Raw genomic sequence first — 19,926 nt, 5'->3', positions numbered from 1 at the left:
GTCTTTTCCTAAACTGCTTTATGTCACAGGGCTTCTCATACATAATGCATTCATGCAAATGACAATGTTCTGCTTTCAGAAATAACAGGAGAACCTAAATCTTTGCCAAAATTAGTCTTTTAATGAAATTTCCATGAATGCAAATGCAGGCCAGGTCTGAGCGTAATTCTGCCCAGGAATTAAACTAAGTTGGCCTGGTTTATCTTAATAGCTGATCTCAGCCCAGTGGGGCTGGTATTAAGTCTGTCGGTCGCAGCACAGTGCTCAGCGCAATCACAGCTTTGCCTTCTCTAGCGTAGCTTACTCCAGTGACCAGCACAGAATTAACATGTGCGTGGACGTGCACTGACACACACTCACACACACACACACACACACATTTATACCTGCACAAACACAATCCCCCACACACGCCTCAGTGCATTCCAATATGATGTTTCTCCATTGATATTATGGATGTAATTATACTGAGTTGATTATTGAAGCCGATTTGTCTGAGGACTCCCTCCTAAATGTCTAAATATACAAAATTGTTTAGCATGTGACATTCAATGCAAGCCACAGTATTTATTTTAAAATAAGTCACAAACATACAGTATGTAAAGTAGAGTTTAGAAAGTGGCTTTGGTATTCCAGTTAATTTAGGTTAGAACTATTATTTAGTGCCTTTTATCTCTTTATTTATATTGTATGAAATTAAATGAATATTGGCGTATATATAATATTGGCGTAATACTGAGGTGTGTATTTGTGTGTGTGTGCGTGAGTGTGCGTGTGTGTGTGCGTGGTGTGTGTGTGTGTGTGTGTGTGTGTGTGTGTGTGCAAACCACTCTCTCCATTACCTGACATATCACCTTACAGAGGGAGGGTCTTTGCAGACAGACAACACTTTACTATCAAGCCATTTGGATTAGAACACATTAGGACATTATATAGATATGTAGAAGAGGCTAATGCTTCACTAATTAACACGTTACATTGAGGTCTGTGATGGCACATGTGTGTGTGGTAGATGCACGCGCATGTTCACATGTATGTGCTACGTACTACATGTTCAGTCCATCTCCAGCATGGCATCTTTTCTGTCTGTTTGTCTGTCCCTGTCTGTTGTTCCCGAGTATTATCCTTCAGTGAGTGTGTCTCTCCCTCTGGTCAAATGGAGAGGATCTATGCGCTGAACTGAAGTGTCATAATTGTTCCCCTCACAAAACCATTGTGTGTTTGGTATATAGCTTCCAGTGCTGAAGAGAAACCACTGGCCCCTTCACTCTATTCCAGCACAAAGTGACTTGGAGTAACTGCCAGTGATAACTAGTAATTACATCCATTTAAAATGTGCATTATTTTACTCCTGCATTGAATAAACTAGTGAGGCAGAAAATTGTCCAGTTTTATCCTCTCCCTTATAAACACACATTTCCAAAAGGAAGCACTTATTTTTGACAGGTTTTATCCTTGAGTGAGGCTAAACATTCCCGTGGAGTTTCCATGTTAATTGTCACAGTGACAGAAGGACAGGGGGAGCCAGACAGACAGCAGGACAGACGCACACTCAGTCACAGTGAAGTACCCCAGGCCAAAATTAATCTCTCCAGTTCACTGCAGTGACTCTTACTCTGAGCCATTGAACTTTGATAGAGGATTCATCTTTTGAACGTAGACTAAGGCATTCTGACAAAAAAAAATATTATTTTCACCATTCCACAAAGCGGACATGATTTCCTGGGTGGAAATACATTTGAATGGACATGTGCTGTCTATTCACAGAAGGAACTTTCTCTTAATACCAGTCTGGCTCTGTCCCTGTATGTGTGGACTCATTGTATGCATGTGGCACAAAGAGTGATAGGAGTCTTTAGAAAAGAGCGAAGCTCTCCGCAGATTAGACTCCATTAGCATTTAAGGTACTGTCATAAATTCCTCCCAAAGTGAAGGGGAGAGGCAGGACAAATGAAGTAGGATTAATAGGGGCCCGAGCCTGACCGATAGTGGGGATTGTGAGGCAGGGTCACCTTGGGATAGAGGGGCAGGGTGGCAAATGTGCAATGGGAAGACTAGTAGAGGTAAAGGTAAGATGGACTTACAAGACAGACATATGAAATGTTCTGTAGAGTTGAATGTTGATAAAAGAAGAATGAGCATGAAAGGTAAAAGGTGAGAGAAGAAGATATAAGCGTAGAGTGTACAAGAACAGAAACAGAGTTGGTTAGGTCTGTGACCTTCCCTGTAGCTGACCTCCAGACAGGTAATGAGGTCAACATAAGGAGACAGATAGCCACTCCTAGGGGAGAAGGATGGGGGTGCACTTGTGTACATGTACACCTAGTCAATACTTTCTTGTTGAACACATTATGTACACTTTCTGAAACACACTGTGGTGTTCTAAAGTACCTAAAATAAATGAAAAGGGTTTAATACAAACCTTTTGTGATGCTGCTGTTTAAAAGAAAAGTTGAATCTTACATTAATCAGTTCTATGTTAATCTGGCTCTTACAAGTGAAATGAAGAGTTACTAAGTAACTGTGAAATTTGCCATCTAAACTTAAACTTCCAATTATTGATTTATTGGCCACTTGGGGACAGCAGAAAAAGACTTACCCTTTAAGTTGATGTGTCAAATGTGTTAGCAAACAGTAGCCTATTTACTAGGGATGTAACACAAAGCTACCATCTGTACCTGTTTATATCACAAAAATATCCTTATTCTTATCTGCATTTGGATCACACTGGGAGTGGGCATGGTGTATACTGGGAATTGTTCTTAAATGTCTACTCTGCTTCATTTTTTGCATTAAGTTGTTTTCTACTGTCATTTATACTCCTCATACGTAGATCTATAAGTTTAGCTGTCAACAAAGAAACGTCATGTTGTGGTGACCCTACAGCTGAGGGATTAGGGCACATACCACCTTGGCCTGAGCAGCAGGTCACTGCATCTACTCCCGACCCTTTACTTAATGCCACTAGCCGCCACGCTCCTTGCACATCCAGATCTGTAAGCACGTCAAGCACCCGAACACTGACTCATGAAAGTAATTGCTAGCACCCGCTGCTTGCACTTTCCAGTGCTATACTCTGTTCATTTACAACAAGACTTTTGACCAAGCATTGTTGCAGTGTCTTTTTTTTTTTTGGATGCCCGGATGAAAACTAATGTCTACTTCTTATACAGATTTTTTTGAAATAAATAAACAAAATAAATAAACAAAAGAAACAACAAACAAACAAACAAACAAACAAACAAAAAAACATAAAGCCGCCGACAAAGTTTTGAAAAGTTTCCTTGGCTCATTAGGATGCACTTTTGAGACGGTCCCTTACTGCAACTCCTCAGTTTCCGGTTTTCTGTCAAGTTGCTCAGGCTTTAACAGGCCCAGACCATGAGGTAAAAATAACACCTGTGGCACGAGTCAAACTTTATTTCGCGCTGCACTACTAATCTGGTAAAATTATAATAAAGAAACGTTTTTTTAGGGCGCGCGTCGCTGTATGTATGTGTATTGAAGTCCACCCCGTGTTTTTTTTAGCGGTATTGTGTATACTTCAATAAATCTAAACCTGTAGGGACAAAACTGACCTGGATAACTCTGATACTGAAGAGCTCGTCTGAATCTGATGATTATGAGACAAGGGCTCATGGAGTTTAAGGAGCATGTTTATATGTGTTTTCTAAACGGATTTGGGGACATCTATCCTTGACGGACGTCGGAGGTGACACCACTGGACAGAGGGAATTTTGCGAACAAGGTGCGTATGATGTTTAGATTTGACCGATTAATGACTCTGTTGTTTGTAAGTGTCAATCGATTTGGGAGAGACGGGTGTAGGTGTGTGTGTGTGTGTGTTGTGATGGTGAAGTTTTGTTTGTTTTTTGGTGGGGTGGAATCCAGAGTCACTGATTTCTCAGTGCTGTTAGAATGTGACGCTACAGAAAATTAAAGATATTGGAATGCATATAAATTCTGGCAGCTTCAAAGAGCTGAAGTGAAAAGCTAACACAAAAAAAAACCAAACACAACTTAGCAATCAGCCCATGTTGTGTTGTACAGTACTGACAAGCTATGATTGAACTCTGCTTCCTGTGTATCCATCACTTTTTTAAGACAAAAGAGGGACAACAGCAGATTTTTTCATGCTGCAACTGAACCCACAGTCTGACTGGATGCTGAATCACTGGTTTGCAGCAGGTCTATAACAAAGTTTCCCCCTCTTCTGATCTGCAGTTTGAATTGACTTTCATCCAGCCAAGGAGGTGAGGGTGAATGTCTGCCTTTATGCAGCTTAACTCCCAACCCTTACAGTAGCAGGGACAAGGTGACTTACAGGTAATCTATAAGAATAAGGAGCCAGGCAGGCGCCCTGGGCTTTTATTAGATCTCCGATACTCCCCGGCCCCAACCCCAGTCCCAGCCTCGGCCCCAGATTGGCACTCGCTGGCTCCACCTAGAGAAGGGCTACGTCGCAAATTACTCCAGACAGCCACTATGACATCCACCTAAAAACCACCTTTCCTTTAACAGAGGGGGCTGGGGCGGCAGAGGATTGAAGATGTCAGTGTCTCCTCGCATTCACACTTGGAGAAAGTGAGAGAGAAGTGGAGAAGGAGTAGAGGGATCTATCCGTCAGAGCTTAAGGAGTTTTCTAACAGTACATTGACCTTGAGTGCTTGCCATTGATTTCCAGTAACGCCTCCCAAACAGCGTTGCAAACCCCGCCGAGCACTGCGGGACCCTGATTGGGAACAGATTTCCCAAATTCCGATAGCATGCCACCTGCCCAGGATGATGGATAGTCCTCCTGTATCCCATCAATCCTCACCTGCTGCTGGGGAGGTGACACCTGGGCCAGATTTATCATCATATACGACAACAAGCTGAGCAGCCAATCAGAGAGAGCTATACTAAACTGAGGCCCCTCCCCCCTGGAGGGCTCCATTATGTTTGGAAACAGATTTATTCCTGTGTTGTGAAAAGAGGAGGGAGAGGAAGAAGAGAGCGATGACTCCCTGGGATGAACAGAGGGTTAAACTGAATGATACTTGAAAGAGGTCCTACAGTGATTTAAAAATTGCACTTCCATTAAGTTCCAAAAAGTTTTGGGAAATCAAAAGAAGCGTATTTAAGACAGGTAATAACCAAAGCAGCAGAGGCCAAGGCAATCCTGACTTGTAGTGAGCAATTTGCAAATGCTTTTGGTGAAACATTTTGAAGTTTACTAGATTTAACAAATCTAGTAAACTTTATAAAATTATGTAAAATTATGTTTCCAAATTAACCTGATAATAAATGTTTTCTGGACGGCAGTTCATTCCTTTCAAAAAGTATTTACTGTAATGTAATTTCTAGGAGACATGTTTGTGATGATAGTGTCAGGGTTATTATTTCAAACTTTGAAATGTTTGAGCCACAGAGAAAACTATACATAGTGTTCTTTCATAGGCTGAGTAGTGCTCAAGATGACTAAACTGAATTTCATTTATAAAATTGGCAGAATGCCCCTTTAAAGATTTATATAGCAGATTTCAAGCTGTATTTGGAAGTGGGTTTCTTTTGTTTTCCATATTTGCAGAATAGAAGCAAAAATTCCTTAAAACTTTCAGGAAGCTTCACTGACATATTTCAAACTAGTCTTTTTTTATATATCTTCAAAAATGTTTTTTTTTTCAGTATCACTGTAAGTCAGTGTGTTCGTATGATTCACAATATACCGCATATCATATAATGAACTGATCTAATTCCATCTCTCAGAAATGATCATGGAAGCAGAAGAGGTGATCACAGGACCATGAATGCGCTAATCTAATTAATATCCTCCTGTTCCTGCCACTGATTTTACGACTAGTTAAAAACCTTCTGCTGCTTTTATGACTTTTAGAAGCCAAGTGTGAGCTATCTTCGACTTCACTCTATTTTCTCTCTCCACCGCGATTGACCACCTTAAAAATTAAGAGCCTTGGGGGAACATAGGGTTCAGCAGACTCAGAGACCAGCTACATCTGGATCATTGCGACAAATGTCCAAAAAAACAATCCAGAATGAGACCTGACAGCTGTGATAATGGTCTGGCATTGCCAGGAGTTTTCCTTTCTACAATTAACCTACCATCTCCCTTCCCCCAAAACCCTTTCCTTGCCCTCTTCCTCTATACAAACCCCCCCCTCCTTTTCCATCCTTCCCTCTCTTTCACTTGGCGGAGCTGCAGCGGTTTCTCCAAGGCTCACCAGGCACAGTGCTTTAGCCCTGTGTAATCCTGCCAACCCTATTTCATTAGCCACGCGGACTAAAGAGCTTAACGACACAGCCCCATTGCAATAGAGGGAGAGAGAGAGAAAAAAAAACGACACAACACAAATTCCTCAGAATACATGGCTGCTCAGCCAGTATTTACGCTTTCTCTCTCTTTCTCCCTCTCTCTCCATGCGCCTTGCCATACCTCTGCCTCTGCCTCTCCATCTCCCTCTTGCAAAGGAGCCCAGAATGGATTAGAGATGGCATCAATAGGATGAGACGTATTACCAATCGATTTGGAGGGAGCATGGCATTGTTCTTCTGAGTGGAAAACTTTGGATCTGCCCAATGTGCCGATGCCAAACGCAGCTGATTTGGAGATGAAGTTGTGTGGAGGAGTGACTCTCCCTCACTCACTCTCTCTGTCTCTATTGCTCTCTCCTGTCTCACTTCATCCAAAACTACTGCTTGCGTTTAATCACTAAAGTCATTGAGGACTGTTTTGTGGTTCGTCTGTATTGTCTAGGAGAAACATGTCAGTTTAAGAGGCTGTAAAGTAGCTTTGCACTGATCTGGGGAGAAAGGAGGATAAACAAGCAGATTGGGAGAAATCTGATCAGTGTTAATGGTGATGGTTTAGGCTTTCGTCTTTCACTGATGCCTTCTGCCTGACAGCCAACAACTCCATTCTACTGATTAGGCGGTGCTACTGAAAAAGAAAGACAGGAGCGAAAGACTTACTATGCCCATAGTTTCCTCCTCTATAGGCTGATTAGAAAAATCACACTTTATTTCTACCCTGACAGATTATACATAAACTTTTTAACACAAAACATTTCTCAAATCGTGATTTCCCTCCCCAGCCTGGGGTTGATTGTGTTGAAATGGCAAGGTCTGAACCAGGAAATGTTGATTATTTATGCAGTATTAATAGATGAGTGGTTGGAGTGACAGGGGAATTGGATGAGGGGACTCAAGGATGTAAGGGGGCCTGGCCGGGGTTTTTGGCCTGGTTGTCAGTTAAGGGCAGAGGGTATGGGGGACAGGGGCAGAGGCTGCTGCCATATTTCTTCATGAGGGCGACAGTGACAGAGGAGCGACAAAACGAATGGCCTGTCAGAAGAAATGAGAACAAATAGTTCCTGTGTTCCATGGAAAGAGGACCCTTCAAGCATCAAGGGGTGGTTCATTTGGAGGCAAAAACCAGGACCAAGTCTGCAGCTAGCATGACTGCCGTAGTTTACTATGAACCTGAGTATCTGTAGAGGCCAACAGAATGTTTTTTTTTTCTTTTTTGCAGGTAAAAACATGTCTTTTTTGCATTTGTTCACATTCATGTGGGATGGAGGCAAGACACATTTGCTTCCTGTTGCAAATTGACCCACCTGCTTGGTGCTGTGCAGAATTTAATCGGATCAAACTCTGACACGTCCAGACTGTTTGAGAGACGGAGTGAGATTGTTGTTGTTTTTGCTGTTGTTTGTTTTATAACTGCACGGCCAAATAACACAAGCACCAGAGAAAGACGGATGCTGTTTAGCTGTAGTGAGTGTGAGGACATTGAATTTGAAATATCCAGAATAACTGGAAATTCCTCTGTTTTCATAGGAACTTTTCTTTGGTGGAAGGCAGTGAAAACCAAAACTATTTGCTTGGCTTGTTACCTAGGGAAAGTGGTAAGTGCTGTTGCTGTTGTTTTGTTGATGGTGGTAAATTGGGTAAACCAAACCTTTAAAGTACCTGCCAGTAAGTTTAAAGAGATCTAGCTTGTGTATACTGCACACCGGGTGCTTAGTCTGACAAATTGCTTTTTGAATATGATGGGACTTTGTCCAATGAATGCTCCATTTTCTCCATGTCTTTCTCTCTTTGTTCTATGTCTGTCTTTTACTATACTGCAGCTTCTCCCTCCGTTTTTTTTTTTTGTTTTTTTATGTCCCCCTTCTGTCTGCCCCTCTCCACTCTTTTTCTGTCTCATCATTAGTGGCTGTCCCATGTTGAGGGGAGAGTAATCTGAACTACTTGTCCCAGGGGCCCATTCCTTTACTTCCTGCTGTAGGAATAAGCGGCCTATTGATTAGTTATCAGCCCGTAATTGGGCTGCAATCTCCCTCGCCCTCAGATATCCCCCAGATATATGACACTCTTGACAGCCTGAGAGGTGGGTGAGGAGGGCGGGGGGTTCCCTCTGCCTGCCAACACTTTACTCAATAAAATGTCTTCCTTACTGCATAGATGCCAGCTGCTGCCCACGTCCCTCTTCCTGCAAAGGGATTTTCAACATCATGCCAGGGAAAGATTATTCAATCTTTAAAATTATAAAGCCAGTGAGAGGTCCAGCAGGATTTTATGCTCTGTGTTAACTGTGAGCACCCATTTTTGCCATTTTCTCATAGGAATAAACTCTGAAATTGTAATCAGAGTTTTAAAATGAAAATGGTGCGGCTTACTGAGAAAGAAACTTATATAAGCTCAGAGTAAGTACACCATTCGCATATGGATAATTGCCTGTGAGGGATTTCAATACAAATTGAGGCTCAGGAAGCGGATAAGCAACAGGAAGGGTGTCTCCGCTCCTGTGTAAGCATCCAAATCTACTATGAGTGCGCAAAGAACCATGACTAACTCTTACTAAGTCTGTTTGTGCGTTTTTAGGAAAAGCTTAAAGATACTTTCCCCTCTTCTTCATCTCGTTCCTTCTTGCTGTCATAACCTCCTTTTTTCCCAAAAATTATGTGTCACTCTCAGGATCTCTGTCTTTTTAACTGCATATATCACTCTCCAAATGCTTCCGCACTTTCCACTCATCACCACGAGGTGTTAATTGGGAACGTTTGTGAGCTTGATCAGAGTGTGTGCAGAGAGGAGATGAAGAGGAGACGTGTCCCTGCTGGGTTCTCCAGACAGACACAACATGTCAAACCCTCCATTTAGCAGCCAGATTAACGCTCATCCCAGCCCTCCCCCTGCTCCGTCGCTCCTCCCGCCTCTCCTTCAAAACCACATCTGATAAACATCTCATTTCCACACTCAATATTGCCATAATCAAAAGTCCACCCATTACATGAAGCCTGTTCATCATCCCTCATCTCCCATCCCTGGGACCAGTAACGATCAACCTCTTTTCCCTCCATTCTCCTCCCTCGCTCTCCCCCTGAGAAGTGAATATCCCAGTGGAAGTGCATTTGTCTCCTGGCATCAATCTAGTGGAGACATAAAGGATTGTTGTATGAGGCCATGGTGCCCTGTGGGCTGTATTGTCTCTGCATCTTCCTCTGTGACAGAGTGCAGAATAACGCAGAGAGATGTGACTTTAGTTTGCCTGCTCTCTCAAACACTCCTGTGCTTACTAAGAGCCATAGGCAAATGATTCTTCACTTTCTGAGGAACAAATGAGGGGATTATCACGGGGAGGTTAAAATTAATATTTACATTCATCTGCAATAATCTTAAATCACACAGCATGCAGGTGTTTACATTCTCATCTTTCATTTGGCTGAATCTCTTAGTGTCTCCAAGGGGATAGAGAATGAGAGCATGTGAGGTAGGCCTTTTGATGAGGTCTGGGTTAGGTCATGTGGACTGTCTGACTATCTGTTGCCTGGTAGGACTCTGCTTCCTGATCTCCACAAAGCCAGTAGCAGTTTCGGCCCCCTGAAAAAACTCACAGGCTCGTTGTGTGTGTGTGTGTGCGTGTGTGCATGCGTGCGTGTCTGTGTGAGACTGGATGAGCCAGAGAAGTCTGTGCTCATCTTGTTTGTGGTTCTAGTTACAAAGCATATGAACCATGCAGTAATTGTGTAAAACAGTTTGTTTTGTAATTGAATCTGGTGTGAGTCAAGCTTTTTGCTTATTTAACTTTTTTTTTTTCTGACTATGCTTTTCACTCCACATCAGGAATAAACAATATGTACATGTAAACAATTCAAATGCAAATTTCTACAGAATTTTAGTTTTTCAACCACAAGATTTTTAATGCTACTGGCTGCAACTAACATCTATTTCTATTATCAATTAATTTGTTTCTCATTTTGTGTAATTTGTAAGTTTATCATGTCTCTATGGTTGAATGGAAAATGGTAAAAAACTAACAAAAAAAAAAAGACAAATGGCCAGAACAGGTTCCCAGAGCCCAAAGTTACATGTTCACATTGTTGGTTTTGTACAACCAACAATGATCATAAAACCCAGATATCCAGTGTACAGTTATATAAAATGAATAATAGTTTATTAACAGAGGTCTGTTGTAAATGTTTGTATGGATGATTTTATATTGTCATTTAATGGAATGAGTGTGATGACAATGCAGAGGAGGTGAAGGGGGTAGAAAGAGGAAGATGACTCTCTCCCCCTACCTCCTCTCTCTATGATGCCGCAGTTGACTCTGACTAATGGGGAAACTCTATGTATATGAGCCACATTAATAACAGCACCCAGTGGACACTGGGGACATTAATAACAGTATTGTATACTGTTGCTGAGAGCTTATGGCACAGCACCTATACTGGCCCTATCAATAACAACTCACAGCCTTTAACTGTGACATGAATCATTGTGGGCAGGGTGTATGCTGAGAATCACACATGCAAACACTGTGTTCATATTAGAAACCTAAAAATAGAAACACAGTCATTAGACATGAAAAGATAAAATCGTCCGTGTTTCTTCGCCAGTTATGGCAGCCATTAGAAACTATTAGCTTTCAGAGAACACAAATAGTGTGTGTACCCTGTATAGCTTTTTTTTTTGTTTTTTTTGTTTTTTTGTTTTGTGAGTGTTGAGTTCTTCTACCTGCTCCTCCACATGCTGGGTGATGCACGGTGGGGATAGCTAATGAGGCCCATAATGTAGCAGTGTGTGTCTAATGAGAGAATATGAGCTTGAGTTCCATACATTTCGCACTTAATTTTTGTTTGTTTGTGTGTGTGTGTGTGTATATAAACATGATTACATTCATGAACCTGGAGTGTTCAATCCACAATGAACTACTTCCTCTTGCTGTAAAAAATCATTAACACAGACAGCACTGACATGTGAATGGCCCTCATCTCATCATCACATTACCTGTTTACTCTAGATGTCATATAAATATATATATATATATATATATATCTTATAAATCGTATAAACTACACATGCAGTTTTCTTGTTTTTTAAAGTATAAGTGCATCGTGAGAGACGATCAGACTGCTGAGATGATACCTGTGATGCCCACCTGCTGTGAGAGACAATAACCAGATGTGAAGAGGAGAGTTTGACACATGCAAGTCTGCTCATTGTGCCCAATTACCAGGTTGCAGCATCCTTCTGTCAGGCACAAAGCCAAAGAGAGAGAGTATGTCACAGCCTAGTTTTCTAATCAAGCATATCCAGTCATTGGAATCAGAGTTTTATGTTTTTTTGGGTGTTTTACTCTGCATAGTATTTTCATTTTTAGGTTTTTGATTGACAGTGGTGACCGGAACATTTCTTCCACCGCTGAGTTTATCCAGTAGAACTGGATAAGATAAAAAAAGCTGCAGAGGAACCTTGTGATACAGTGTCTTCAGAGACACAGTTTCATTCTGTTTGCGAGTGTGTGCACAGGCACAACGCAATGATCAGACTCACTTGTTGAAGGCCAGATTTCTTCTCCATTAACCATGCACACGTTTTTCAGCTTGTCAAGTCCACATATAAACAGACGGTTCACACTGAGAGCTGCTACCTGCTTCCTGAGCAGGTAAATGAATCGAAAAGGTTGTAAAAGTCTGATTAATGTAGGACTGGGGAACAGGACATTGAGGCAGTGGGAGAGAGAGAGAGAGAGAGAGAGAGAGAGCCACTAGGCCTGTTCTGTCAAACACTTTGCAAATGTGGCACTTTGTTTCCGTGATGTGGAAGCTTATTATCTTAATATGCATTCTTTTATTCCCCCTATAAAACACTGGCAGAGGAAAGAGTGGTAATGTTCTTCATGCTCCTTCTTGTAATAGCTTCTCACAGCTCCTCATTTTATTACAAAAGATACAACAGTTAGTTAAGACCCCACGAAACATTTCATTTTCTGTCCCGCTAATTAAATGTGTCTCAGATGAGCCCACTGAGCCTACTCGTCTGGTTGTCCCCCATTTGGAGTGCCAAGAGAGTTTAATATATGGCATTAAACAGGGATTGAGAATGAATATGAAGCCTACCTCCCATTGGGAATGTAATGAATGATTATAAGGCATAATCTTGGTAATGCAGAAATCCTTTAGTTTAGTTTCTGTCGTTTTATTTAAGTTACTGTCTGTTAAATATGGTAATGTCTTTGGCTATTTTTGGCACACTTAAGATTTGGAATAGCGTAAGTAGAGTTATAAAATGCATATCTTGCAGATGCATAAAGTGAGCTTTAATGAGTTTTTTTTTCTTTTCAGTGCTCTCAATCCTCTTTTCCTTTCTCTGCCAGAACATTGTGATAATATTTTATACAGCTTTACGATCATATCATTATGTTTACGCTGCCATGTTTGTTGAAATGAAATTGTATTTCTGCACATTATTTACTCTATAAACCTCACAACTACTTCCTGCTTCTAAAAATAGATGCCTGTGAGCAAAACACTTCTACTGTAAAGGTGAATAACAAAGCAAACAACATGCACATCCTCTGTTAGTGTGTAACTTGAGGGAATCCCAGAGGCAAACAAAAGGTTAGCATGCCGAACGTAAAAGTGAGGTCTGTTGCAACATGGCACATAAGTCACACTGTAATGAGAATGTTTTTAATAGATGTAACAATTAGTAAAGTCGCTGTACCAGTAAATCACAAGGAAGTCCGGGAGCAGTGGTTATCCTTTACCCAGGATGCATCAGTGTTCTCCTGGGGTGAACTCTGAAAGGTCAGACAGTGTCTCATTAACACCTACTGTAGCTGGGCTCCACATGTAGGGGCCGGACTATTAACACAAAGCCAGTTTGTACACATAAGTCCAGGGCATTAGCGGTGTTGCAGAGGAGTCAACCTCAAATAGTTGGATGATTTCATCCTCAGACTGTTTGGCTACAGGCCCTGGATTCATAAAATAAGTATTTGCGAGTATGTAGGGCTTTTAAGGGTTATGTTGTTCTTACAATAAGGAAACATGCCCTCGGTTGGGAGTTAAGGAAGAACTTTATTATCACATAAAACTTTAAAGAACTTTACTCAGGTTCTGCAGGTGTAGATTTTATTTTAATATATTTAAGTATGTCTTTATTATATGTCAGTGATATGCAAATACAATTTAACTTTTCCTCTGTATGAACATGGTGTAAGTGGGTCTCCTCCTGCAGTATAAGCTTGTTTTATGATATATGTCTTCATGCAACTCCTGTGTAGTCTTGGGGAACAAAAATCATCCAGAATATAATAAAGACAGTTGTAAACTTCATGGCAGTGAGCTGCCTATGAGAAACTCCAAAGGGAGACAGAATGAGGTGCATACAGGACTATTAGCCCTCAGTAGCACAGCTGATGCATTGGCTCTGGACTCTGCTTGTTAACCCTTGAGACTCCCGGGTCGATAAATCCTGGTTTAAGAGATCTGGCAAACCCAGAGCTCACGCAGCAGCTAGTGTCCACTGCTGCATCAAATATGGATCTGTACAGACACATTAAGACACACAACTTAAACTGCTCACTGTGTGTTAGTGACCTGTATGTAACAAAGCAAAACAAATTAAGTTTGTGACAAACCAATGTTTGAACCAATTTTACATGAACCATGAGGGATCGATAAATATGTTAGATGATGATTTTTTTGGAGTTATTTTGCCAGTTTACAGGACCAGAAAAATCCCATTTTCCATTCAGCAGGATCAATTTATTCACTCTTGTTTCACTTCCCTTAGTTGTGTCTCTAATTTTCCTGTCACTAAACTGAACTGCAGTGAGAAAACATGTCATGATAGTGCATAAAAGGCCTACAAATGACTGCATGAAAAGCAATACCACCTTAAATGTAAAAATTAAAATACTGCTGTTACTTTCAAGTTTGTTTTCTTGTATTCTACTACCAGTCTGAATTTACACTAGAACAGCAACAACATATAGTGGCATCAGATGGGACACCTCATCTGTTTAATATTTATTAAAAAGCATCAGAGGGGCCTCTGTTGTGAGTTCTAATGAATAAAACACGATGTTTATCCTTCCTGTTTAACGTTAAGTCCCCATGAACAGTCACAGGGACCAAGAGAATATTTACTTGTGTTGGGACACGGGGGAGTTGGATTATCTGCTGGCGGCTTTGTAGTTTTCTGAAGCTTCCCCATGTGACATGTTCCAGGGAGAGTGCTCTTATTTACTCTCCAGTCCTCTGTGTATAGCCCTCTTTATTGTTTGTTCTTATGTGCCACCACTCCTGAGGAATGTGCTCCAGGAGAGAGAGACTCTGCTGTGATTATTACATGGGATTGAGACTATAGAGGACACAGATGGAGATGTTGTCACTACACACTTTTTCATTAGATGAAAGATTTTATGTTGACAGTGAAATCTATCCAATGTGAATACATAAGAAAAATGACTTATGTATAGTTTACATAATTTTTTTAAAAGTTTTTGTTTGTTGGTTTTTTCTTTGTTTTTAAACCATGGCAAATTACAAACGTTTTTGTCTGTAATGGGCAATCATGGTGTAAATGTTTGCCTTGTTAAATAATCTCCAGTCCCAGCTGTATGATTGAGAAGAGTGAGCAGATGAGGCTCTACTTAGAGCAAAGTGTTTAAAAAAAAAAAAAAGTCTCCACTTAAAGCAGAAAAATATTTGTACACCACAGGAGAATCGAATACATACAAACCCTCACAAGAGCCACATGGAGATGGAGTAGTCTTTTATACCGAAAGGTGGCGACATTGGGTTTCTAAACAATGTCACTGAACCGGACCCTTGCCATGCTCTTTTCAAACACTTTCACCCTCCTCACAACGCTCCGCTTTATCTGTAGCAATCTGTTTCTGCGGTTATATATGTGGTATATGGGCCATTTATCTGTCGCTCAGTGAAAAACATTAAAACGCATCTCGGTAATTGTGTGATAATTTTTGATACACTATAATACTTTGATGTTTTGTGTGAAAGACACTGTTGTTGTACTGTCTGACAAGACTTTTGAGATCAGTCTGACTCGTGATTAGAAAGCTGTCTATATGAAATATACCTGTGCAAATTCTGACTATATCAACACCCAAGATGAGAGCAGGATCAAGAAAGTCTGACTAATCAACAGACAATGCCGAAACAAATACTATTGTTGACAAATCTGACTCGATAATTCAATTGAAATGATATTGTTTGTGCTTATTATGATGGAAAAATATGAAATGTGTTAAAATTATAACGCGCTAATTTAAAAATAAGTGGACATGCATATTTACCATCTGATATCTTCGTGTAATCCTCGGAATCTGTTTGCTTTTGCTTGCTTTCTTTCTTTTCCAGTGCAAAGGGACAAAAGGATGAATATTAAGGCTCATGTGTCAATCTGCTGATAGGCTTGGACAGTTCAGAAAACTTTGGTTTCTATACTATTATGCTAATTACGCGCCCAGGCTGAGCTGCTCATTGGCTGAGTCTCGGTCAATTTCATATTTAAGTCCTGACGTCAGGGCGCCTATAAAACTAAGCAATGCTTTTTAACTCGTCGGCTGACTGATCCCTTAGAAAAAAAAATCTATCAATCCTTGGGTGGAGGGTTTTTTTTTTTCGCCTTTCTCCACAAGGCAAGTATTTGCCCGGGACACGTACGTGAACCTCCTCAAATTGGCGCACTAATCCTAAAAGGAGCCATGAAGTGTTAAATGGTAGAAACAGAGAGAGCGGCGCTCAGACACCCGCACGCTGGGAGAGAGGGAGGAAACAGCGCTGCTCCAATGCGTCTGTGCAACACAGACTGAAGAAAAAAAAAAACTTATCGACTCACAAAACCAAAACCTGCGCCGCGCAATTAGTGCGAGAAAATCCACCTTTTCCTCCGGTTTTGAAGAAAATAAATAAAGAAATCAAGCTGGCTCAGTGCGTGTCTCAGCAGCCCACTTTGACAGGTGCTCCTCACCCCCTTTGGAGGACTGTCAACAGCAAGAGGATGGCATCAGAGCTGGCAATGAGCAACTCCGACCTGCCCACCAGTCCCCTGGCCATGGAATATGTTAATGACTTCGATCTGATGAAGTTTGAAGTGAAAAAGGAGCCGGTGGAGCCCGATCGCAGCATCAGCCAGTGCAGCCGCCTGGTCGCCGGGGGATCCCTATCTTCCACCCCGATGAGCACGCCTTGCAGCTCGGTTCCCCCCTCTCCAAGCTTCTCGGCGCCCAGTCCGGGATCAGGGAGCGAACAGAAGGCGCACTTGGAGGATTTCTACTGGATGACCGGGTACCAACAGCAGTTGAACCCCGAGGCTCTGGGCTTTAGCCCGGAGGACGCCGTAGAGGCGCTGATCAGCAGCAGTCACCAGCTCCAGACCTTCGATGGCTATGCCAGGGGGCAGCAGTTCGGCGGCGCAGCCGGGGCAGGAGGCGCCATGGCCGGGGAGGAGATGGGATCAGCGGCCGCCGTGGTGTCCGCTGTTATCGCTGCAGCCGCAGCTCAGAACGGGGCTCCCCACCACCACCACCACCATCACCACCACCACCACACAGGGGCACACCACCCATCCTCCGGGTCCCAGTCCGGCGGCGGCGCGGGGGGAAACCACCAGCACATGCGCCTGGAAGAGCGGTTCTCGGACGAGCAGCTGGTGACCATGTCGGTGCGGGAATTGAACCGGCAGCTCCGGGGGGTCAGCAAGGAAGAGGTGATCCGTCTGAAACAGAAGAGGAGGACGCTAAAGAACAGGGGCTATGCCCAGTCCTGCCGGTACAAGCGGGTCCAGCAGCGGCACGTCTTGGAGGGAGAGAAGACGCAACTCATGCAGCAGGTGGACCACCTCAAGCAGGAGATCTCCCGGCTGGCCAGGGAGAGGGACGCCTACAAGGAGAAATACGAGAAGCTGATCAGCACCGGCTTCAGAGAAAACGGAGGATCCAGCAGCGACAACAACCCTTCATCTCCGGAGTTTTTCATGTGAGTCTCGGCGCTGAAAAGTTTTAATAACCGACCCTCACAAAGAAACAGGAAAAAACAAAAACTTTTAATTTGCGCGCAGCTAAAAAAAAAACAAAACCCCACATAGTTCATGCGTGCTTGTGTTGACGTTGTTTGGTTAAAGCCTCCTTAGTTAAGTACAAAAGAGTTTTCCATTTTTTTTTGTATTTCCTGAGTGAGGATTTTGTTTGAGTTATGTTTTATCGCATTTAAAGGATGCGTAAATAGGCTTTTTAAAGACTCTGACAAGATATTCCGTTTATACAGATATTTTAAAGGACTTCTGTCCAGTTCGTGATGATTTTATTTAGACACACAAAAATTACTTAACATCTTGCAGCACATAGGTCCGCTCTTATAGCCTCATCCAGCGCTTCGTCCATCCTCTTCGCTTTACCCAAAATTTGTTTTGTGAAATTAAACAATCCTCAGGCACAGCCGTTTTTATTTTAATGTAAATTTATATATATATATATTTGTTTGTTTGTTTTTACTCAGAGTCGGTTTATTTTGATATGAATAATCTCATTTTCATATCATCCATGTGTCTTGTAAAACAAAGGATTAAAAAAAAAAAATCCAAACTCAGTCACAGCAGAAGTTTGGAAATCGATGTCAAACAGACTGTAACGGTTATGTGAAGCCATGCATGCTGGTCATGTACGGACTGTGTTTTTGCTTTTTTCTTTCCATTTTTCTCTTATTTTGTGAACTTGTATATAATGATTGTATTATACCGTGACTGCATTGTTCAGCCTCATCGATTTTTGGAATTTATTTGTAAGAAAAACTTCATAAAAGTTCACGCGAACACGAACCGTTCAACATTTTACTTCTTTTGGAACCTTGAGGGGGAAACGACTTTGTGGAATAAAACAGCTTTGTACTCAATATTGGTTTATATTGATAGACACCACACTATGAAAGTGAACAGCATCCGAATATTTAGTAGAAAAAAATAATTTTTTCCTGATGCACAGCCTAAATAGATAACTGCGATCAACAAGTGGGGCTGAAGAAAAAATGTTTAAACAGAACAGAAGCAGATTACGATGCATGTCCTGAAAAAAAATGAGAAATAGGCTACTTTGTCACGCAAAATTGTTGCAACGAATGATCTATTCTTTCTGCAGTTCGTTGTTAATGTGTTTTCCTTTCATTTAAGGAACTTAAGTTTACCCAGAACCCTGTGGGTCTTACTCGGTAAATAAACTGTGAACTGTCTGGAAATTGAAATTTAATGTTCTCCCGATGTTGTAGAATAATTAAGCAAAGTATCCATCCACACATCTTTTGTGATGCCCTGAGTTTCTATCCAGTAAAATGCATTGTCTGGACAGTACAGTTAACTGACAGATACCGTGTTCACGCTTATAAATGGAATTTAATAAATCTACCATTCATCAATAAACCTTCATGAATGGAAACAAATACACTCTCCTGAAAATGTTTATTATTTTGGTTCTCTTTTAGTTTTGCATGTTGTTTGTCACTGTGTCTTTGAGGCGATATCAAACACTCCCAGTCTTACGTATAAACAAAAGAAGGTACTGTCAGTTACAGATGTCATCTAGATAACATACACATCTGTTCATAAACATCTGGCTGTGATTTTAGATATAACCGATACTGGATCAAGTCCAGCTCTAATACAGCCTATAAGAAATTTTATGCTTTAATTTAATAGACGTTTTTCATTCTTTTTTCCCTCTTAAATAATACACGGCGAATTATTTCAACGCATTTTCTTTTTCTTTTGATGACTTTTGCTTTTCGAGAAATAAAAGAGACGGCCTTAACCTGTTGCGTATTTAAAGACAGAAAAGCTCTTAAATCTCGCTTTAAAAACGTGCAGAAAACCACAACGCTCAGTATTTCTGATATAAATTAAATTTTTCTTCAGGGCCTCGTAACTGTGCTGCGGGTGTCCTAGAAAAAAAAATAAAAGCCTGAGTTAATGATTGATTTTAGGGCAAACTTGCACTTTTTACTCGGTATAGATGTCCACTTGTTGAACGCTGTCTGCGGAAACTTTCATTTTAAAATCGACCACAGACAAAACTCTAAACGACAAGGAAAAAAATCTTTGTCATCACAAGATCAAATACACGATTTCACACAAATATGTCTAATTTTAAATATATGAATTTTGACTCTGCAACATTTCCGCAGTGTCTAATTTTTTTAAATGCAGGTAAACACTATAATTATACTGTGGTGGCATGATTTACCGCTTTGTTTCTGTTTAGACTAAATTATGCTTAATGTTTTAAAACCAAACAAAGTTTTCGCTACTGTTATGACACGCGAGGCTTTGAACTAATCTGCCACTTTGGCTTCAGTGTAAAGATCATTTATTTGATACCTGACGTGAGAAAATACTGAATAAAAGCCACAGGAAGCACTCGAAGTAATTTGGTTTTGTAGTGATTGACAGGTTCGGTTTGCCTGCAACCAGCCTCTGCTCTGGACTGAATATGGCCTGCAGAGTGTTTCTCCTCCTGGGGAACTCAGTGCATCCTACAGACAGTATGGTTGAGATAAAACCCAAACAGGGTCTGGGTCGGGCAGCCATACAAGGTCACCCCAATGCATGCTGCTGGAAATC

General features: G+C 41.3%; 1 protein-coding gene across 1 annotated transcript in view; it reads left to right on the top strand.

Moving 5' to 3' along the window:
- Window positions 1–16,024: 16,024 nt before the first annotated feature.
- Window positions 16,025–19,926, top strand: part of mafb (v-maf avian musculoaponeurotic fibrosarcoma oncogene homolog b (paralog b)) — a 65,714-nt gene continuing 61,812 nt past the window's right edge. Inside the window, exon 1 of the mRNA XM_041037894.1 lies at window positions 16,025–17,297. Within this exon, the coding sequence (XP_040893828.1) occupies window positions 16,321–17,297 (977 nt within the window). The 5' untranslated portion in view covers window positions 16,025–16,320. The remainder of the gene's footprint in view (window positions 17,298–19,926) is intronic.

Source organism: Toxotes jaculatrix, chromosome 5, assembly GCF_017976425.1.
Source record: "Toxotes jaculatrix isolate fToxJac2 chromosome 5, fToxJac2.pri, whole genome shotgun sequence".
Lineage (NCBI taxonomy): Eukaryota > Metazoa > Chordata > Actinopteri > Toxotidae > Toxotes > Toxotes jaculatrix.
This window is presented reverse-complemented; position numbering and strand designations above follow the sequence as displayed.